Genomic DNA, 24,785 nt, shown 5'->3' with positions numbered 1-24,785 from the left:
GCTGTATGATGGAATATGAGCATGCCGGGGGGGGAGGGTTTGCTTTGGTGTTTGGCCACCCTTGTTGACCATGACATTAAAATCTCTGAGTGAATACCAAAAGGACAACTGGCAGTCTGATGGGCATTGTACAAATTTTCCCAATGTGACTCAAAAACGGATGCCCACATAAGATGGTCTGGCAGGGATTTCAGTTTTAAAGCATACTTTAGAGACAACTGCTTGCTTTGAAGCGATAGCAGGGGTTCATTTGCATCCATGTATAGACTCTGTCCAGAGCCTATACATGGATGCAAATGATTCTCAAGAGTACTGGCTATTGCATCTGTCTCTGAAATAGTGCATCATTACATTATATGATCAGTGAAGGGTGAGATGTATATTTTCCCTCCATTTTCCGTATTTTATCCCAGCCCACCTTAGTGTAATAGATCCACACTGAGTAATAGATCCACAATTCCTTTTGACTCTGATGGTGAATGTAGTGTGCTTTGGCTCGTGCATATTTAAAAGCTATTAGATTTGCCGTGGTAGGATATCATCAGAATATCCCCCAAGCTGTGTTCTGAGCCTTTTTTGCTGCAGTGCATTCTGAATTCCGACCATGGTTTGGGAAAAGATGGAAACCAGGTAGATGTTTTAAGAATGGTAGTTGCAGCTGCTTTGATGATATTTTCTGTGATGTATGTGACTGCATCACTGATAGGCCCCTGACTGCAGTAATGTCAAACTCTGCCTGATGCTGAAAGGCATTCCAGTCAGCCTGATCAATTTTCCACTGCAGTAACCTAAAAGGAAGGCATGGTTTCCTATTATGTAAGTTTTTTGTTATTGTTATTTGGTTTTTAGGAGTATTAGCAACTAAGGCCATATTGCTCCGGATATGCGGTGGTCATTCCCTGACCTTTCTGCATCCTCCGTATTTGGTGGTGACGGGCTCGAACCCCGGTCTAATCAAGAAGCGTGTGGTATGTACTGCTGCTCCTTCCACCTGCCTACGAAGGCGCCTCCCTATTATGTAAGCAGGTTATCATGAAGAAGTGAGGCCCCAGATGCCAAGTGATTCTCATGCGCTTAAAGAGCATTTTTCTCTACTGCAACTGCGTTTTTCAATGTTTTCTTTCTTACTTAATCAACTTTTCTGTGAAGTAGCTCTACTTGCTCACTAAAAAGTGAGCCCAGAACAAGGAAAATACCTTTTTCTTTAATTTAATACTCTTACTAACTGTGCTAACCTCAATGCTTGGCCACCAAGTGGCACTGCTCCTGCCTTCCCATGGTGGGGGTCGGTAACCTGTGTGGTAAAGATAAATCTCCAGGGCCAAAAGGAGCCAACGTGGATACAAGCTGTCATCCACCTTTAGAGCCTTCGAGCTGAAGATCAGAACAATCCTGACATTGATCATGACTCTGACCAACCCAAAAGGTTTTGAAGGGAAGCGCAGTATCATGAAAATATACCAAATTTCCTAGTGGTACTTTCACCAGCAGCCCAACCTGTCAGCAAGTTATCATCATTCTTAATTCAAAAACATCTAGTCTATTGCTGGATCACCAAAAATGGTGAAAGGACTGCAATCGTGAGACCTCCTGATTGAAACAGCCACCTCAAAACATTCTAAGCAGCTGTTAAAGACAACAACATTTGCTGGGTTGACAGTAACAATTACTCCACACAAAATCTTAAATTCATGAAAAGGTGTCATCAGCAAGTGGGACCTAATTACAGTGTTCAAAGAAGAACTACTCCAGGAACTCAGCAGTTAAAATGTAATAGATATGAAATGGATTATGACTAAAAAAGATAGAAATCTCACTCCAACGAGATCCATCATTTTAACATTCAGTACTCCAGACTTACCATATTCAATTAATGCTGGCTATTTAAATTGTCAGATTTGACCATACATTCCAAATCCCATTTGTTGTTTCAAATGCCAGAAATAGGTCATTTGCAGCAGGCATGTAGAGGTGAAGCCATATGTCCCATCTGCGGATCTAAAGAGCATACTCAAGCAGATTGCAGAGTCACAAACCCTGTTTGTCCAAACTGCAAAGGAAGCTGCCCAGCCTTTTCCAAAATCTGTTGTGAACTTTGGATAACAGGAAAGAAAATTCAATAATACAAAATCACATTTCCTGATGCATGTAGGCAAGTCATGTTGAACTTACCTAGCAAACGTTCCTATGGAACTTTTGTTTCTGCTTTAGCACAAACTGAAGTTTCTGTTCTGCCTAACATCTCTCTAGTGAACTGTTTAAAATCTACACTTATAACCACTAAGAAAGATAATCCTACAAGGAAAATTACCAAAGCAACAAATACCCCAATCAGAATTCCTAGTGAAACTCCATCAGTCCCGTTTGAAAAAGAAAAACTAAAATCTGACACAGTTTCAAAAAAAATGGAAACTTCCTCCAATAGAAGTAGATGAGCATTTAGATAATGGGGAGCCCATTTTGGAACTCCATGCAAATGACACCATGGATACTGTATGCCCATATTTCCTGAAAAAAAGATAAAATAAAACAAGACAGACAGAAATGCTCCACTTCTAAAAAAACGGTCAGACCAATCCACAACTAAACTTAAATAATGTCTAATATCATTCAGTGGACTGAATGATATTGGAGAACTAAGAGGACTAAGCAGAAATTTTGATGACTTAACAGATTTACTAATTCAATATAATCCAATAAAAGTATGTCTTCAGGAAACTTTCTTATCATCTCAAGCTTCACCAAAATTTACAATGTATAGGAAAGACAGGATCATGGAATATCCTGCTTGGAGGAGTAGCTGTGCTTGTGAAATCAATATACCGTCCACGCACATTCAGTTATAAACTAGTCTAGAAGCCATGGCAGCAAGTATTTCAATTAGTAATAACCCTAGCTTCTATATATTCCCCATTCTCATCAATTTCCAAATACAGAACTTGATAATCTGATTATGCAACTGCCATCTCCAATCTGCCTTTTTTGGTGACTTCAATGGCCACCATCCATTATGGGGGTTGCCTGTGATTGACATAAGAGGCAAATTAATCAAAACATTCATGAATAATAACCGAACTATACTCCCACCTATATTCACCACCACCTATATCTCCCACCTATATTCACCTACCTACAGGATCAACCTCTGCAATAGACTTGTCAATCTACTCACCATCAATTTTTCCAAGCATGATGTGGTCAGTGATAAACGATCCTCTAAACAGTGATTACTTTCCAATTCTTTGCTCATTACAAACACAGTTAACTCCAACTCTCGAGCAACAATCTAGCTGGAAGTTCAAGAAGGAAAACTGAGACAGCTGCTCCACCCAGGTCCAGTTAGACAGGAGTTATGTTCAGCAACATCCATCGATGGCGTAACTACTTACATTACCAATCAGATACTAACTGCAGCAAAAAATTCCATTCCGAAGTCACAACCTCACAAGTGCTCCTACCATAACAATGGGTGGAATACAGATTTCTCTGATGCCAAGCATGAGAAAAACTGTGCTTGGAACAAATTCCATAAATTTTCTATGACCAGTAATCTAATCGAATACAAAAGACTTAAAGCCAAAGCAAGGCAGATTAGACGAAAAGCCAAATGTGACTCCTGGATCTCATTTGACTCACCTCTCACCAAAGACACTGACCCACAGCTCATTTGGAGAAGAATAAAAGTGCTAAATGGAAAATTCTCTTGACCACCCTCTCCAATACTATGCTGGAATTGGAAAGATCTATCTGCACCTAAGGAAATTGCCAATGTGCTAGTAAAATTATTCTCTACAATATCTGCTTCCACTTCCTATTCCATCTCCTTTCAGCGCATCAAGGCAGATGCAGAACGTCACAAAATTAAGTTCTCTACGAATCTCTCACAATCAACGTTTAATTTATCAGAACTTAAGGAATCTTTAAATAAACCTTCAAATAGTACTGCCAGCCCAGATGACATACATTACATTATGCTAAAACAATTACTTGAAGAAGACTTACATCCACTACTGATCTTCTAGAACCAGATCTTCTCAGAAAATGCTTATCTGCTTTCCTGGCATCATTCTTTCATACTTGCCATACTAAAACCAGGTAAAAACTCTTCATTGGTTCAGAATTATATATCTCTCACAAGTTGCATTGAGAAAATTTTTGAAAGGGTGGTACATATGATTAACAGATCATCAGTATGGCTTTCTTAAGAACTGATCCATTCTTGATGTCCTTATCAAAGCTGAATCAAATATTTGCAATACCTTTGTCATGAAGCAACATCTAGTCACGGTCAATTTAGATATTGAAAAGGCATTTGATACTACCTGGTGACATGGTATTATTATGAACCTTTATCATCTAGAGCTAAGGGGGTCATCTCTCTCAGATAATTCAGAATTTCCTACACCACCGCTCTTTTCAGGTCCACCATCAGAACATACTCTCTACATTACATATTCAGGAAGGGGTGCCACAGGGATCTATACTCAGCACAACGTTATTTGCAATTTGAGTCAATAACATAACCCAAGACATCCCCAAAACTGTGGTGGCTTATATGTATGTGGATGACCTCGCCATCTCCTGCCAGTCGCAAAGCATGGGCATCATCGAACGTCAACTCCAAGTTGCCATCAACAGAATCGAATCCTGGTTGTCATGCAGCGGATATCGACTAGCTGAACAGAAGTCTAGCACCACTCACTTTTATAAGCAATGTGCTCTCCACCCCATCCTGAACTACAGCTAAACAATAGTCTGATACCAGTAGTAAACAGCATCAGATTTTTGGGCCTGATATTCAATAGTAAGCTTAACTTCCAAGCACATATCACCTATCTACGAACCACTTGTTTAAAATAGTTGAACATGCTTCGGTCAGTCTCATCCATGTCATGGGGAGCTGATTGGTACTCCTTACTTCACCTGTACAAGTCTCTGATCTGTTCACGCTTAGATTATGGTTCTCCCATATATGACTCAGCTAGGAAAAGCATATTAGAATGGCTAAATGTCATCCAGCACAGTGCCCTGAGAACTGTGCCGGGAGCATTTGAGACTTCTCCAATGCAAAGTCTTTATATTGAAACCCACGATACTCCATTACATCTTTGTAGGAAAACATTATTGCTTTTCTATGCTTCTAAGATCCAGAGTCTTCCACCGGAACCCAGTTGGGAGTATCTTTATCACACCCTGTGGGATTCCTTCTATGAGAATAAACCACATGAAAATCGACCTGCCTCATTCAGAATTAAAGAGTTTATTCAGAGTTGGAATGTTGATTTAGCTGATATTTTTTAGGACAAAACTGCACCTGTTTCACCTTGACATAAGTTTCTGCCTCCCATGATACACATTTTCTCCACTGGCGGAAGAATGTCATACCTTCCTACAACATCAGACAGCTGCACTCAGCTCATGCTACTCTTAACTCCCATGCCTATAAAATATATTCCAATAGATCAAAAACCGACAGTATGATAGGTGCTGCAGCAGTTTTTCCTTCGTGTATGGTTACAGCCACACTACTATTAGCATGCAGTGGTTTCACTGCTGAACTTTACACCATCAAGTTAGCACTTAGTAAGATTATTGAGCTTTCCATTTCACTTGCAATAACTTATACTGACTCCCTCAGTGCTATCTCTGCCATAAGGAATAATTTCACCTCTTCTCATCCTACTTTGAAACACATTCATTCCTAGCTCTTCTCTTGCAGCCTGTCCAATCAGTCAATCAGTTTTTGCTGGATCCCTGGCCGTTCTGGGAAATGAAAGTACTGACTTTGCTACTAAACATCCTCAACCCACTCTCTCACAACTGACTATAAGCCTGTTATTCGCAAAGCATGTTAAACTGGTCACAGATCTGGAAAAGGAATACTAACAGCAAACTTTACCAGATAAAACAAGAACCAAAGCTGTGGCTCTCGAGCTTCCAACAAAAAAGACGAGAGGAAGTGGTGTTGGCAAGGCTGAGAATTGGACATACGTATCACACTCATCTTTTCCTGTTATTGGGAGAAAACCCACTCCGGTGCCCATCTGGTCAAACACCTTTCAATAAGTTTTCAGGCTTAACATATCACATGATTTATCTCGTATCCTAGGAAACTATGCAAAAATTGAAGAACTTTTAATCTACTTTAAATGCATTCTATACCAGAGTATATAATTTAACAACTATAAGGATATGGTCATGCAAATAAACTATGAATAGACACAATTTGGCCTCAGTAGCCCTTGTGCCATTAAATCCTAAACCAAAAACAGCAGAGAAGTGATCACTTCCATATGGGTTCTCCTCCACTTCCCAAGTGAGTGAAGGGAGCAGACAGAAAGGTCAGTAGCAGAAAACATACGGGTGGTAGAATTGGGTAGGTATGCAGAAGAAGGTGTTAGTTCTCACATTTAGCAGGGAGAGGTCATTGTCAGTGAGCATATGCTCTATGACACATATGTCCCCTTCCCTTAGCATTGGCACTACCCCATAGGGTAGTATGTCCATTGAAAACCCCAAGAAGTAGGATAGGGGTTGGCAGCTGCACAACGAGATCATCAAGGCCTGTCTGGGAGATGTCAGCCACAGGTGGCAAGTAAATAGATAGAAACTGCTAATTCTTGAGTTAGCAGTTTCTGATAGAAACTGCTAATTCAAGGTAAACAGAACAGCTATTAAAACAGACGACTTTTGCCGACTTTCCATTACAGTCACTCCTCACACTACCCGAAACATTTCCATAGGAGTAAAAATGGATTGGAATTTGTTAACTGTTTCAGAGGTAGAAATAGTACATGCGCTGAGAGAACAGCAAGTTGTACAGGCAACATGCATTATGACCAATCTTATTTCTACACGGAGCATCATACTCACTTTCAGCACCCCAATTCTACCACAAACAGCAATTAAAGCAGGATATTTGTTATACTAAATCCATCTATACATACAAATCCATTCAGGTGTTATAAATGTTCAAAATATGGCCATTTGCAAGCAATATGCTGAGGCAATGCATCTGCCATCACTGTAGAACTAAAGAATATAACCATTTCTAATATTTCTGAATAGACTGTACTGCCACTTCTCCTGTCTGTCCAAATTTTAAAGGAAATCCCGTCAAATATGCTTCCATGCTCTTATGCTGCTAGTGACGAAAGTTACTGTTCTGTAACTTTTGTCAGTAAAATGTTTCTAGCCAAACAGGTGTCTCAGTTTCTCCAAATGTTTCTGTTGCTGTGTGGGCAGAATCAATACTCTCTCTCTCTCTCTCTCTTCCACCAAGCCAATTATTTCCTCAAACTCAGTTCATGAGAAAACAAACACCCTGATAACTATAGTGCCTGACAAAGATCCAATATTACAGGAACTGACGAAAACAAAGCACATTGTCACTAAAGCCAAGAAACAATCACATTCCACTAATATGGAAATAGACAATCAAACAGATCAAAATTGATACAATACTGATGCTCCACAGAGAAATGACATAGATGATGGCTGCCCTGCCTTCCCAATAAAAAGAACAAAGAAAAGCAGGACCAATATACAGTAACTTCCTCTAAAAAACAGTCAGACAAAACAACCAGCCAAAAGCAAGTAATGTAGGCCTTTATACAATGGAATTGGAGAGGATTGTGCAGCAACACATGAACCAGAAGATTTAATAGAACATTTTGACCCCTTAGGGGTATGCATTCATGAAACTTACCTACACCTCAAGTATCTCCCAAGTTTCAGAAGTACAGAGTTACTATCTTATGGCAGAGTTGCTATTCCGATTAGATGTAATATCCCTTCCAGACCTGTTACGTCTTCAGACCACTACAGAGTGGCAGTATGCATTGTTATTGGGATCACTTTAATCCTGGCTTCTATATATATTCTACCAAATTTTTCATGCCCATGCACTGGTCTTGAGCATATAGTAGCTCAGTTTAGACCTCCACTTTGTATCTTGAGAGATCCAAATGGCCATCATCTATTATGGGGAGCCCTTTATATGGTCGTTTAATAGAATCATTACTCAATGATTACTAACTTATACTGCTAAACACAGGATCCATTTCCTAACAGGTACTACTTTTTCTCTGGACCTCTTAATACGCTCTCCCTCTATCTATATGAGTATGAAATGATCAACGCTGAGTGAGCTACACAACAGTGATCACTTCCCTATTATCTGCAAAATCTAAATGCAATTAACCTCTAACCCCACAAGTTGCATTAACTAGAAATTTTCTAAAGCAGACTGGAATAATTACAAAAAACCTTTTCCACTTTGATGATTAGATAATTCTGTTCAAACCCATTGAAGATGTTAAGGTGCATTAACTTGACCAAATATTAACAGCTGCTATTGCAGTGATACCAAAATCACAAACTAACATATTAAAATCTTCAACCCTTGGTTGAATAGAGCTTCCCTTTGTCAATGATATCTTACAATAATAATAACAACAACCACCACATCCAGGGAGAACAGATTTTCATTAAATGTGTTAATTCTAACTCCTTAATCTGATCATGCAGATGAGTTGTTTTAATAACATATTTGGGAGTAGTTATTAAATACAGACTGATGTGGTATGCAAAAACAGCAAGAAGTGCCGGTGTCAAATTTCAGAAAAATAGATTGGTCTTATCTGAAAAATTTCTTTATCTAAACAGAAACGAAATGTCATATATGTGAGCTTTTATAGCCTTAAGTATTGTCATAGTAATAACATCTGATTAAATTTTAAATATATAGAAGTAGAAACAGTAAATTCTGTAAATATCTTAAACCATTCTATTATGCAAAAACAGAAAGTTCTGTATGCCGAGATTTTTCATAAAAGTAGCGTAGGTTTATTTATGCATTTTGAGAGTTTTCATCCCCTTATGCATAAAACATCAGTTATATACAATCAAATGGTAAGTAAATGCAGTTAGATAGGGGACATTATTTTTATTAGATATGACATATGATATGATATTAGATATGACATTATTTTTAATGTTCTCGATTGGTATTCTTCGTTAATGATATATTGAAAAACCTCCAACTAGAAAAAAATACATTGTTCACATGCTGTTCATATCTTCATCCTTGATATGCAAACATAAATTCTATTTTTTGGAATACCTATTATACTGTATTAAAATTAGTGAAGTTGTTTTCCATGTGGTTAGATAGCTCACACGAGGAAACTACAGTGGACTCCCACTTTACAATATTAATCCGTTCCAGAGACACCATTGTATCATGAACATATCATAATGTGAACCCAATAATTCATTGTTTTTTGATAATTTGTTCCAAGACCTTGTAAGTTGAAATTTTCACTATATAACTAAGATATTTATCTCTCTAAGAGGTGATTTTTATAATGGAAATTATATTAGTTTTATATGGAATACTGAATACCGTACTTTCCAGTATACCAACTCACCTTTTATCTGAAAAAAAGTCTCCGTAAAATTGTGGTGTGCCTAATACACTGGAATAAACATTAAAACATGATACAAATTTAAAACAGAAAAAAAGATAAAGAATGCTGATGGTGCTATATTTTTACTTATTTCCCCTCTCCTCAAAATGTTTAAAATGATAATTATGAATCAGAGACAATCGTAAAGTGAAATAAGTAAGCACCAGTTATCATGATCACTGTTTAGTAGAATCAAATGCTTTTTATAGAAACAAATTTCAAAAAACCAATTCAAATGAATTAGTTGAATTACATTGATGAATTACACTTTCATCGTTATCATATGTTCAGTTATAAGAATCAATTTTGAATGCCTTTGTGATATTTTTCTAAAGCACATTTCTGGAGGTCACAACCATAAAACAATTTGCAGTTTCTGGTTTATTGGGCTTTTCTGTTAGTGCAATCTATTATTATTATTATTAGCTATATGGTGCAAGGAAGCCTGAGGCTTATGCTGCACCAGCCAAAAAAAATTCCTGAGTTACCCTAAGAGAGAGAGAGAGAGAAAGAGAAAGAGAAGTAGAAGGGAATCACCAGGAAAGAGAAGAATGATGATATCCAACTCAGAACCCTGGGTGTGAATGGGTAGTAAACTCAATCTTATTGCATTTTCGATAATACCCATAACTGGAATTATGTTGGTTTTTACATTATGGTGAAATGTGTTTCCCCTTCCTCTTCAATCATATAAAAAACATAAATAAATTTTCAGAATCTTCTCTTCATTCCTACTTTTTAAGCTTCATAAACTTGTTACTCCGTATCTCACTTGCGCTTATTGGGTTGGTTTCAATTTGTGCGTGCCCTGTTTTTTGTTATTGATTGCTTATCTTTTTTACTATTTTAAATTTTACCAACTTTCCCTCAAAAAAATCAGTGAACAGAAATATCAATTAGTTAGTATGTACTGTACATATTACAGTATTAATTAAGCTATGTGCATAGGCATAAATTTATTTTTATTTTGCTAACCTGTGGAAAATATTCTTCTGATTTTCACATGTCATTTAAGTTTGTTAATTGGCAAGATAATAAAGTGTAAATTTGTGCTTTATATCTTTACTTTTATAGTCTGTGGATAATATACCTCCTATTTTTGCTTATTAGAATTGCCGTTTAATGAAAATTAAAATTCAATTTGCAAACATATTCACAATGACCAGCGCTTACTACATATCGTATAGTGAATGGTATTTTATTATGGAGAGTCCATCGTAAAGTGATTTGATCATACAGTCACCCAAAGTGACGTAGAGCAGGGATCCACTATTATATCTAGGCATAATGTGATTATATCATGTGGAGTGTTCAGGTTTTATCTCCTCATCAGGGGTCAACCCAATGTATCCACTTCATAGGATCCTGAAATATAAGCAAAAAATTTATTTATTAATACTGGTCATTCTAGAGCCTCTTAGCTTACTTGGCATACACATCATCACATTTTTAAATTTGATCAGATTTAAATATTGTATTTCCAGTTAATATAAGCTACTAATTTCTGAAACATTACATAAAACATATATGACAGTTACATTGACATTTGTTTATCATGTCAGATATGTAGAACTATGCGAGAAGCCTTTTTTAATAAAAGTAGACAATTGGTCCTGGGAGAGATAAATGCACAACTCCTTTTATGATTTTCCTACACACTCATCCTTGTGCTTGATAACAATACATTTCAAAATTTTAGTTTAACTTCGTGGAAGGTTTATTATTTTTATTCCATTTTGGCTATTCCAGTCTACCACAGTGGACTCATGTTACTTTTATTTTTTCTGTCAGCAATATTGGCACTGGTTTCTCTAGAGATCTCGTGGTTTATCTGTCTAATAGCTCAATAAGGGTGACTATTTTTAAATATTGGGTTATAAATAATAATGGGGAGTTTTCTTTTTATGTGATAAGGTGCAATATGGTTTCTAAGTTAGAAGAAGAGGTACCAAATAAATTGCAGGTAGATTTCCTTTGCTAATTAATGCTGGTGAAAACAAACATATGGCTCTTTTATTAATATCAGCAATATTTAGTATATTATAATGCATATGAATGTTTTGTGTAATTTTAATCCATCATGGCTATAGTATCTTCCTACTATAGCCATTCAAAAATGAAAATGATTATTATTTTTAACCAAAGTGGTTGTGCAGGCTGATTTTTGCACACCAAGGTTTAAACTCTATAACACAGTCATGCATTGTTATTTCTCATGGATTTTTTTTTTGTACCACAACACTATAAGGATAAATATTTATATTAATAAATCCAATACTTTAGTTTAAAAAAATAATGTAAATAAAAGATTTATAACATCTGCAATTTGTACATTCTAATTTATTAGTTTAAACACTAATATCAATATTTTTTAGAGATTTTTTATTCAAATTTTTTTTTCCAGTCAGTAAGCTATGTGCTCTCTTAGCAGCCCAGTGGGAGTATAAGAGCTATCAGTTCAAATAATAAATAAAGCAGATATAGCATTTTAAGATGAAGATGACAGTGTGCAGTGCATTCCTGAAACAGCACTGGACACTATCATCTTCACCTTGAAATGCTATATCTACTTTTGCATTTACTGTACTTTTTCTTATTTGTTTGCAGATCCCTGATTATGTCACATTTCCAACCACTTAAAATTAAACAGTCACATCTACATATGATACATAATGCAAACATGTTACCTTTTGATTTTACAATAAATGGAAATCACACATATATGTCTCTTAAGTACTATATTCTATTTCTTTTTTTATCTTTTTACAGGACATTGCTAATCAGCTTTGCAACACACACACACACACACACACACACACACACACACACACACACACACAGTAAATGCCGCATCTAACACAGAATACAACTGTTTCATGAGCTCCACATACATTATGCAATGCACAAATTCATTAATTACAGATGAGAATGAATATAAGCAGAATTTTTTTTAAATTCCAAAGTTGTAGTTTTATTTATTTTATTTTTTTGTCAAAAACTTTGAGAAAAACTGTTTTAGGACAGTGATACAGCAGAGAAATGGATGCTGTCTCCATTGGAAATACAGAAAGTGCGCAGGTAGAAAGATATAATTAAAGAAGCTGTATGGTGTGTGATGTTATTTGGTTTTTAGGAGCATTAGCAACTAAGGCCATATTGCTCCGGGGATATGCAGTGGTCATTTCCTGACCTTTCAGCATCCTTCGTATTTGGTGGTCACGGACTCGAACCCCGGTCTGATCAAGAAGCGTGTGCTATGCACTGCTGCTCCTGCCCACCTGGCTACAGAGGCACCGTGTGATTGTGTGCAAGAAAGCACTATAATGCTGTAACTCAACCAGTGCAATTATTCCACCGCCAGTAAAGAATGGATAGGATCTCACAAACTTCCAAAGATGTGTACTGATCAGTGTGCATTCAGCAGAGAGGACATCTGCATTTGCTGAGTGTTTGAGGACTGGTATTATTTGAATCTTTAACAAATGGAAAAATGCTCAGAAAACATTTTTGTATATACACAACTGCAGCCAAAAATGTAAGGTGACAGAGAAAGGTGCTTGGTGTTGGATGGTATGGGTTTTCAGTGTAACCATCACAAAACAACAGGAAAATTAGCTTATACATCTAGTGTGGAAACATCAGAAGCCTACACTATCCACAACATGTGAGGAGCCCTGCAAAGAATGCACTAAAGGAGATCATCACAGAAGATCCTGATCTTGAACACTACCCCTAACATATCACTGCATTGGTGCTAATAATACAAAGGATGGCAGTTGTATGGTTTCAATGACTCCTTGGTTTACACTTTTCATCACCAATGGAAGAGTACATATATGGAGGAAACTACATGAGGCATTTGAAACCATTCTGTTGTGTACCATCAGGCTCCTGGAAGTGGTGGAATGGCATACCCTTAGTCTCTGTCCTGAAGTGCCGGATTAAGGCATGGACTAACAGGGAAGCTGCCCTGAGTGCCATTCTTACAGGGGCACCAGAATCTGAAGAGCAAGGAAGGGATTTTTTTATAAAACCCATACACAGATTTCTAGAATATGCAAAGGGACACGGAAATAATATTTCTGCCCAGGGTGCAGGAATACCTTAGTCCAGCCCTGCTGTCCTGATGCCTATAGAGGACATGGCAAACATCAGAACATGCTTGTTTATCTCAATTGACATTCACTTTTTCACAAATTTGTGAATGGATTGTAAAAGGGTGTTCATAAACAGAATCCTCTGCTCATGTCACTGCAGAAATTGAGGACAGTTTTGTTACACAAATTGCCCAATATTCTTGTCATTTTTCAACATTTTGATAACCCATGCTGCTGAGTCATGTCTGAGCACTGATTTGGGGCCTGTAGCATTTCAACACATGATTAGCTCATGGTCCTGAAAAAGTAGTCATTGTTTATAAGCATGTTAAGGAAATAAATTCTGGACCTGATCCTCAGGGGGATTAACAGTACAGAACCTTGGGAAGTAATTATGGACTTCTTCTTCTTCTGCCTTATTAATTATTAATAATTACTTCATAATTAATAATTATTAAGGCAGAAACAGGACTTTTAATTTCTAACTCTTTTGGCCATATTGAGAATAAGCGAAATTTATTTATTATTTTATGCATTCTAAGATGGATAGTATGAATCAGAGCTGTAATACTCAATATGTTCTACGTTGATAATAATATTAGTAAATTAATAAGAGGAGTTTACCTCAATGTAGTACGTAGAACACTTCCGTATGATACCCTCCAGAAATTAAAACGAAAAAATCGACAACTTACCGGTACATTAAAGTAAAATATAAATAATTAAATAATCAATTTAACACAATTCAAAATCAATTTAAAACAATTAAAATTCAAATTAACGCAATTAAAAGAATCTAACGAAAATATTCAAATAACGAAAATAATTTGAATTTTAATTGTTTTAAATTGATTATTTAATTATTTATATTTTACTTTAATGTACCGGTAAGTTGTCGATTTTTTTCGTTTTTTCCGTTTTAATTTCTGGAGGGTATCATACGGAAGTGTTCTACGTACTACATTGAGGTAAACTCCTCTTATTAATTTACTAGCATTCTAAGATGAAACATGGAATCTGTTAACTTGGAAAACAGTACAAGTAGGGAGAGTACAGTCAAATTATGGAATAACTTTAAAGCTGAAAGAGTTAGTTTATGCTTGGGTATTGCACCTGCATCATTTCTACTACCCAGATAATATGAATGTATCGTTTAATTATATCTCATATTGTGAATACCGTCACAATGAATTGCCGAGGTATTGCACTGCTTGGAATATATAACACTTCACCAGTGGAGAAAACTAAGTTACTTATTCTCAGCAGATACCCTCACCAGGACGGCACCATTTCGAAGCTTGTTGGCTTACTCATCGGTGGGTGGGCAGGTACCCTGTTGTGTCTCATATTGTGGACTTATACTTCATAACTGGGTTGTCACTATTGCAACAACAGGATACTTGCCCACCCACTGATGAGTAAGCCAACAAGCTTCGAAATAGTACCATCTCTGGGTGGTGGTAGTATCCGCCAAGAATAAGTAACATTAGTCTTCTCCACTGGTGAAACTTATTCAAAATAATGCAAAATACCTCATTGTGAAGGTATTCACAATATGAGATATAATTAAATGATGCATTCATATTACTTGGGTAGTAAAAACGATGCAAGTGCAGCACCCATGCATAAACCAACTCTTTTATACTCTTAGACAGTTAGTCAAGAAATATTTTTAGAACTTTAAAGCTGCCTTAATGGAAACCATATGTACTAAAAGAATAAATAAAGAACTGGCTTATTTAACAGAAGATAAAAAAATAAAAAATAAATATATATATATATATATATATATATATATATATATATATATATATAATGGGAAAGTGAAGCATATAATGATTATAAGTTGGTTTGTAATAGTACCACAGAGAATTGTTAGGCTGGCAAAGGCTCACTGGATAAAAAAGCAAAGAAAAGAGAAAAAGGAGTATTATATGTATGTAAATACAAAGAAAAGAGCAAATTAGGTCCTTCTTTAATGGTTGTGGGAAAGTCAACCCAGCTGATTAAATGAATAGATACTTCATATCAATCTTTAGAGATGAAAGCCCCATCAAAGTGAGGAGAAATTGCTAGTGAATCTGAACACTGCAAAATCAGTAATATGGAAATTACAGAGGATTGTTTACTATAAAAATTTCTAAACTTCAAGGCAAGTGCACCCTCAAATAGATTATGCATACCTAGTTTTAAATTGTGCATACCTAGTGAAGGAATACGCTAAAACCATTAATGTTAATTATGAGGGCACCATTAGGCATAGGTGATTCCTCGGATTGTAAAAGCACCAATGTATTGCCAGTTCATAAAGTTTGAAGAGTGAAATGGAGAACTACAGACTAATTTCAGGGGTAGGAAAAATCACATAGCCAATGCTTAAGAATGCAATATGGGCTCATCTAGATAGAAACTGTTTCTCAAGGGAGCTAAAGATAGTTTTGTAAAAAATCTTGTTGAAGTAACTTGATAAACTATTATGACAGTGTTAACCATGATTTGGATGCAGTAAATAAAGAATGTAAATTAATTTAGACTTGAGCAAACATTAGGCTTAGTCCTGCATGAGAGATTGCTATATAAACTGGAACATATTAGGATTGCAACATGCACTTGCTGGAGAGGGCTTGCATGAGCCCCTTATTAAACTTTTGCATTTAATCCTCTTTTGGAGATTATCCAAGTCCTTGTTAAAAAAAATTTAACAGATGAATTGCAGGGCAGCTACGTGACAGGAGGCAAAGGGAACTGCCTTTGCCCTCAAGATTACTTCTTGAAGTACTCCTGTTGCTGATTTCTTAAATGCCATTGGCAAAGGAATAGAGGTCACGAGATCACAGTTCGCACATGTGAAAATTAGTTAATAAAAGTATCAATAATGAACACTGTTCCTTCAGGATGACTTAAATAGGCTTCAGTGATGATCAGATAAAGAGCAACTACATTTTAATGTTTCAAAATGCATGGTTTTACACTTGAAAAATAGTAATCCCAAAATAGATGATTTATCCAACAACTGCTTATAGAGATGGGGAGGTTATAAGGCTCTTGTATAAGCTGGGGTTGAATTAAAAATGTTAGAGAAAGAAATGGATTTGGAGATTACAATATAGCAGACACGAAATTCTCTGTGCAATGCAAACAAGTGGCAAGGAGAGCCAGTGGTAACCTGTTGATTATTTATTGAAGAATTAATTGTGGGGATGATATAATTCTACTGTATAAAACAATTTTGAGACAACACCTGGAACTATGTCCAGATGTGGAATATGCTCCTGAAAATTATATCAAGCTTCTTGAAAAGGTTTAAAGATCAGTATGCTTGGTGAACCAGCAAGAGGGTACCTATATGAAGAGAGACTTTGGATATATGGGATACAGAGCTTGATAACTATATACCTTAGAGCATGGATTAAAAACTGGGTTCCATGAGAGGAGGGTTTTACAATCTTTGTTAGTGCTTGTTTTTATTGTTTTAAGGAAAGAGGGCAGGTAACGTAGAAAAAGTCCAGGATATATTGATATATTTTTTTAATGTTTTCTTTGAAAGGCATTGTTTAACACAAGATGGCTTGAAAAAGGAAGCACTACACTGTGTTGGTTTTTAACTGTTTGTTAAATTGGGTTAACATTTAAATTTAACTTAAAAAAGTTATAGATACCTCACCTTATGACACCCCTTCTTTGTGTGAAAAAAAAAAAAGCTTTTTTTTTTAAGTAAAAAAAATTTACATGTATTCTAAAAAAGTATTAATTAACAAACAACTTTTAACATCTCATTAGAATTGTTATAAAGGAAAAACAACTACATAAAATTCTTAGCAAGAGGATAAAGGTTAAAGGTATGTAAGAGTTCTGTTGGGTGGCTTCCAGTCTTCTTTTTATGTTTGATGAACTTCCAAGATAACATATCATCATTGGAAGTCTTTGTTGGTAAACTGGCTATGTTGAGCTGCTAACCAGTGGCAAAGCTATAAATTCCATTGTAACTTAAACATCCATATTTTATCAAATGTCGGGTCCCTTGAGTTTTTGCCTTTTCCCACACAGTGGCATGTGGTAGTTTTGTGGCATAATGGTATGGTAGGTTTGCCTCTGCTGCCACAGCCCTCAGATTCTTTTCACCTCTCTTTCCCTACCAACAAGTGGCTGGTTATCACAGAGATCGATCACCATCAGGGCCAGATTTACATATAAGCTAAACAAGCTGCAGCTTAGGGCCTCACATTACAAGGGGGCCTTGATCCATCTTAAAAAATCCTTTTTTTAATATTGTCACAGATGAACAGTAAGAGAGAAGGGCCTCATACATATTATAGCTTAGGACTACAACAAGTTTAAATCTGGCCCTGATAACCATTCTTGTAGTATTGGTTATAATTGTTATTTCTTTTGTGATTGGAGTAACCTCATGCATTTAATCCTTGTCCAGACAATGCAGTTTGCTTTTGAGTCTTAAATTGTCATGAAACTATACTCTATCCTTGCCCTATCAGTAAAAATCTGAATCATTTTTATAGTAGTATTGTTATGTGACTATTCTTGTAACTTTTGGGTATCATCTCATATTTCATAGAACTATAACATCTTATTGGATTTAGTATGCATTTGTATGGCCAGACATGACAGTTGAGGTAGTCATGCCTGTAATTGATGTTGGAATATCTGGTATACCATCCTCAGTGACAGTATATAATGGGTTTGCCATTTGAAATTCTTTAAAGGTCTCTTTCAATCAGGGCTGTAGTAGTTTATTTCAGGTTGAGGAGTAGAATTCAGGCTGAGGAATATTCAGGCTTGTTGTCTGGTCATTCAGACCTCACAAAATGTGAAACCAAAAAATATGGAATCAAATGTTATGATACTACTCATCAAGATTAACTTGCTTTCTCATTGAGTCATGAATTAACTCTTGTTTCAAATATCTTTTGATGTTATAACTCATCCTCCTCCTCTGGCATTAGGAATAGAAAGTGTCACTCTGTGATTAAGCCTTTTTCAGAAGTTCAGTAGCTATGTGGAGTAACATTAAATAGATGTCACTTAATACAGTGAGCTTTAATATCAGTTCCACATGTTTAGGTAGGTTTTTTGCAATGACTAGGTCTCCTGACTGAAGGCATTAACCATATTGGGAGCTCCCACTTCATTTTCCAAACATAATTTTTGTATAATGAATAGTGAGAACTTATTTAATTACTGGCTGATGTGGTGGTGAATGGACTGTCAAGGATGCTGGTTGGGCTCAGCCTTTTTTTATGTCTTCTTCTTTTAAGAAGAAGAAGAAGTGTCATTTCTCCATGTGGAAGGAAATTATATATACATCCGTTGTTGCTCCATTTTGCTCTGGAGGATTAATTTTCCATTTGGTTCTGGTCCACCATAGACGCACAGGAGCAAGCAAAAAAAATATAATGAAAGTTAGTTGGTTGGTAAAGAAGGAATCTTTAAAGAAAGACCTTTCCTTTCTGAACTTGCTTACAGTTTGTAATGGAAAATCTATTTAATATTATTGTAATGGAATTGAAGCTTTGATGGCTGCTTTATCTACAGCATGAAGGGTTGCTTGGAATCTGGAGCTTAAGAGCTTATGTGAAATAATAAGAAATTAATAAATTTTAAGAATATTTAAAAAATCTAATGAGGAAAATAAATGGTGATGCTGGAAGTGCTGTTGAATATTTGAATCTCACTGGTGAAACCAATATGAATAAACAAAGTTATATATATCAAACTGATATTTAGGTAGAGAAAAGCAGATATTGAAAAAAAAAAAAAAAAAAAGAATTATTACTCTTTGTTAGATAATGATGATGTATTTTTGCATGTTGTATTTTGTTGTAATATAACAAAACAAAAATTTTTGCATGCTTATTGTAATATATGAATTTTTTTATGCAGGCTCAAGAAAGAGATAGGTTTTTAGTGACATCTGGTGGAAGTAAAATAGTTGTGTGGAATTTCAGCATGCCGAAAAAGGAAATTGGAAATCATCACAGACCCAAAATCCGAAAAATTGACAATCACCGAGAATCTGTGACTTGCATAGCAGTTTCAAGGGATGGAAGCCTTGCTGTATCAGGTGAGTTATTACTTTCATTATCCATCTGTGTATGCATCAGATATTGTTATCCGTACACACATTTTTTAGCTTTCTATCACCACAGTTAGTTAATTGGATTTCACTTTGCCCCTTACTGTTAATCAGCACCTGCAGAGTCAGAATTTAAATATTAATTAAATATAATTGTCTTGTCATACTACCTTTCACACATTCTCAAACCCCTGGTGCATAGTGTTTAGGATAAGGTGCCACCAGTGGCCTGCAGCATCTGTACTCTAGTGAAATATATAGGACTCTGTAAATGCCAGAAGTGTGTGTGTGTGTGACATAAGTGTAAAATGTATTTAGTGTCTAATGGCCCCATCTCTGCATTGTTTTCATTGTAGGTGTAAGACGGTACCCTGTAGAGGCCAGAGATTTAAAAGTGTATGGATATGTATAGTGTTATGTTCTGTTGTTCATCTGGCCATTTAGCTGTTGGGCCCCTGACGGGACCCACCGTTGCCCACACTTAGCCCCATGGAGGGAGACCTGGTACCCAGTAGCTGTATATTTTACTCTGGCAGGCCCTGCCACCTAGTTTCCTGAGATTTCAGTGGCTAGGGCCTATATATAAAATAATTTAAAAAAAAACTATGATGGGGTGAATGCTAGAATTAAAAGGCCAAAAGTTTGTGAATGTGGTTAATTTAGGCATGATTAAATTTTTAACTTGTAGGGCATATACTGGTGTATAGGTAGAGTGGGGGGAGGCTGAAGACGGGGTGAAAGGTAGAAATATGGAGATGATAGGGAAGGCGACCCCAGGTGGTCAGGGAGGCATGCCCATGTCTCACCAGGCAAAGTAAAGGGGGTGGCGGGGGGGAAGAAACAGAAAAACCATCTCCTCCCACCCTGCCAGGGAGAGGAATAAAGGTACCAGACAAGAGAGCCAGTACTGATTGCCAATTGGCATCCTGTCACCAAGACTACAGTAGTCTTGATACAGTTCATAGGTCAAGTCTGTTAGTAGGGTCTCTCATGGGACAGCATCCCATCCAGGTTGTTCTTTGTCTTTGGTTCCCTATCCTCAGTTAGTACACCTGTCACTTTCATTTAGGTCTCATGTTTGTTGGTGGCAATGAGCAGGGTTTCTTGGTCCCAATGATGAGAATCACTATTCCTAGGCAAGACACCTAGTCTTTCTTGCATTTTTCATTCCAGGTGTGGTATCCGAGTAGATGTTTTGGATTATTATCTGGGTGGTTGTTTTTCATTCCTGGTGCACTGCATTTAATGCTATCCTTCTTCTTGAGAAAAGTTCTTGAGCGAGATTGGATACGGCTCTGTTAATGGGCAGCAGGGCTGCATGGTTCAAGGTCCTTCACATTGAAGTCCTTTTGGGACAGAGTCCCTTCCTATGTTGTTCCGATTTATTGCCTGAGTTCAGGTTTTCGACTGTGCAGTGCTAGGTAAGTCCACTTTCAGTGTCATGAGATCAATTTGATGCCAGTCATGTTCCAAGTCATGTTCCAGAGCATAATATGCAGTACACCTTCAAAGGTCAACTTTGCGGTGATAGGTAGATCTATTTACAGTGTCCAGAGATAAAATCTGGTTCAATAGTCAAGGTCCAAAGAGGAGACAGTGGGTCCATGTCCAGTTCAGTAGTCAGGTGTCTGGTGAGTCGTTTATGTGAGTTATCACAGCACAGCAGATATTGCTAGAGGCTGTGGTTGCACTACGGTTGCAGGAATGTTCGATGCTTTTGAAACAGTTCCTGGACATTTTTATTTGTAGTGGTCTCTTGAAGTCTAGGGTGGCCTTGAGAAGGACTAAGCAAGTCTTAGTCAGTGAAATTTGAAGATAATTTGCCATTTCCCAAGCTTGGAGAGTCTCCAGAGCTCTGTTCGCTGAGGCCTCCAATCGGGCCCTTGAATCCGCAGCCGGCATTAGGACTACATCATACAGTGTGTGTGTGTGGCATGTTGCATGTGTATAGTATCATGTTGGGTTCTGTTGTTTCTCTGGCTTCTTGGCTGCAGGGCCCCTAATGGGACCCTATGTTGCCTGCCACCACGACCACTAGGATGTAAGCCAGGCAGTCCATCGATCTCTGGTTAGTCTCCACCAGAGTCACTTGAGCTTCCTGACGGAGACCTAAAAAAAAAAGTGACAGGAAGGGCCAAGTAAGAACAACCTACAAGTTGTTCTTACTTGGCTTCACATAGGACATAGTCATTTCACACATTATTTTCTGGGACCCTCTTGTGTGTGAGAGTGTAAAATTAGTTGAACAATCACACGTTTTTATCAAATTTTCCAAATTTATTTGTGCACACCATTGTATGTTTTACCACTTTTAACCTTCTGACTGAGTGTCAGAGATATTACGTTTATTGTGTTTAGGCAGTCCCAGCCAAACTTTGGCATCCCCACCATCTATCATACAGATCAGTCACTAAGACAGCACGAGCTGTCATCTCGATTCAACCATCAAGTTAGCACAATGAGCCACCATCCAAAATAGGTAAAAAAATTCTGGAAGGACAATGTGTCAGGGCACATGCTGTTTTATTTTAATCTTTGAGATTAAATGTATTGAAGTGCATAAAAATAGTAACTAGAATATTATACTAATAAAGTATAGTATACCAGAGCTAAATTTTATGTCAATTCTGTTTATTTGTACTTGTTCTGGAAGGATGGACATGGAATTTATGAAATATTTTAAGGGAAAAAGGTTTGGGAACTTCAGACATATACACAAATGTGTTTTTAATAATTATTATTTACCACCTTTTAGTTTGTTTTTTTTTACATTGACATGGTAACCCACAACTTCTAATGCATTCAGTTTTTGACTTGGCTTATTGTGGCCTAAGTTGCAATATGCCATAAAAATACCAAATCAATCAATCAAGCGATCCAAACATATACTTGCTCATATGAAGTAAAGAGAATAGACTATGATCTCAAATGTCAGTCTGCCAGTAAAAATAAAAAAATAAAAAATCAACCTTAGTTATTTTAGGATAGCTTTTATATATATATATGTATAAATAACAAATCTATTTTTGTGTAGCTCTTTTGTTATGAAATGCATTTGATTTCTTTTTGGTAGGATCAAAAGATGCACAAATAAAAGTGTGGCATCCTCTCACTGGGGACATTCACACCACATTAGAGGGACACATAGCACCTGTGACCTGTGTTGCATTTGCACCAAATGGTCTCTTTGTTGTTTCAGGGTCAGAGGATATGACCCTTCGAGTATGGGGTTTGACACTTGGACTAGTGGAGGCAACATTCAAGGTAAATTTCATTTCATACAGTATACTTAAAAATTTTAAAAACACAATAAAGAATTTGTCCTACAGTCTAATTTGGGGAAGGGGGGAAAGTGAACGTGTGATAATCATGAATTGTCGGTTTTCAAAAAATTATCATTGCCAGTATGTTTATCTGCTGTTTATTGAAAATATGAGACAAGTGGCAGAGCAGCCTTTCTGTGTATCAAAAAGTAAATCTGACAATTTTACTGCTTTCAGACAAATGTGTTTGGAAGTAGTGAAAAACCAAGTCAACCTGTAGTAAAGGCAAAATTTGTTCTGCTGTAAGCACAACATTATTGCATGAACTATGCAACTTAAATCCTGCTGGTTACAGAAATGATAAAAGAATGAAACAGTCCTTCTAATTTTACAAAAAAAGATGCATTTCATGCATTTATCTGCTGTAAAAGTTATTTAGTATTCAGGAGATGCATTATTGGTATTGACAAGTAATACAAAGAAGCAAACTTATACAGCATCAGCCAAAAAAAAAAAGTAAAAATAAAATAACAAAAAAAAAAAGAAAAGAAAACACTTCCCACATCACTTTCCTACCTCTAATAATTTATCTAATTCCTTCTTAAATTTAATTCAGACTACCCACTTGCACAGCACCAGATGTAAATTTTCTCCAACAATCAACTACCATCTGGTTGAAACAGACTTCTGCACATCTACATGCAACCATCTTTCCTTAATTTAAATTTATGTATTAGGAGTGTTGTGTGAGCAAGAGTAAGGATGTCATCATTATTTAGGTTACTCGATCTATTGAAAGTCTTAAACACCTCATTCAGACCTCCTCACAGGAGACTAGTTTCCCCATGCTGCAACATGCAGAACTGAAGTCTTTCTTTGTAATATACCTTTTGTTCCCCCCCTCACTAATCTTGTTGCCCTTTCCTGCACGTTACACATCCTTCCTAAAATGAGGCTTCCAGACTTGTATATTTGCAGTACTCAAGGTGTGCTTACCATTGCCTTATATAGCAGAATAATTACAGAGAAATTCATGTAATAATTATCTCAGGTCTCCTTTGTTCTCTACTGCCTTCACTGTGGTACCACACATTTGGTATGTTAATCTGAGATTACTGCTACCCATTTTTTAATGCATTTGTTAGCATTAAATTTCAATTTCCACTTCTCAGCACCTCTACTTAATTTTTCCAGGCCTTGTTGCAGCAGCAACATACCCTGATTACTGTCATTCACCATCCACCAACCTTTGTATCATCTGCAGACTTAGACATTAACCCTGACATGCCTTCATCAGTATCATTAATAAATACAGTGCGGCCAAAAATCCGATGGTAATTCGTTCCACAAAACCCATTGTACGTTGAAACCAATAGTACATTGATTTCCTGTAATTTGTGCCAAACCTTTGACAGGCAAACCCAACAACACACAAAATAGGTATTTCTTACATGTTATATTTGCATAAAAAATTATGTTTGATAAAGATTAATTTATAAATAGTTATAAAATATATTAAAACAAACACTAAATTAGCATTTACCATAAAACTTGAAGTAAAATCGATAGTGGTTTAGCAGTGGTGGAATAGGTGGATCAGGCATCTTTTTGGTCTTGCTGCCACAGAAACTGTCCAAAATAGACAGTTTTTGATGACCTTTTTGCAGCTTCCTGGAGTAAAAATAACTTTTTCTTCCATTTTACGCATAGGGAGTTCATTGTTTTCAATGTTGGGGGTGTTTTTTTACCACTTCTCTTAAATGCTCCCCACAAGGAAAGACAGTCTTCAACTGTTCAGATGACACTTTTTGGATATCTTCTTCTTCCTCTCTAGTATCATACTATAATTTTATCCAACTCTTAT

At 36.5% G+C, this 24,785-nt stretch overlaps 1 protein-coding gene across 1 annotated transcript in view; it reads left to right on the top strand.

Moving 5' to 3' along the window:
• LOC150081687 (protein qui-1-like) overlaps positions 1-24,785 on the top strand; it is a 706,673-nt gene that overhangs the window by 603,873 nt on the left and 78,015 nt on the right. Inside the window, exons 20-21 of the mRNA XM_090378807.1 lie at positions 19,466-19,646; positions 22,732-22,922. Coding sequence (XP_090234933.1) covers positions 19,466-19,646; positions 22,732-22,922 — 372 coding nt within the window. The remainder of the gene's footprint in view (positions 1-19,465; positions 19,647-22,731; positions 22,923-24,785) is intronic.

The sequence above is a fragment of the Mastigoproctus giganteus genome, chromosome 8 (genome assembly GCF_048544385.1).
Source record: "Mastigoproctus giganteus isolate SK-2022 chromosome 8, ASM4854438v1, whole genome shotgun sequence".
Lineage (NCBI taxonomy): Eukaryota > Metazoa > Arthropoda > Arachnida > Uropygi > Thelyphonidae > Mastigoproctus > Mastigoproctus giganteus.
This window is presented reverse-complemented; position numbering and strand designations above follow the sequence as displayed.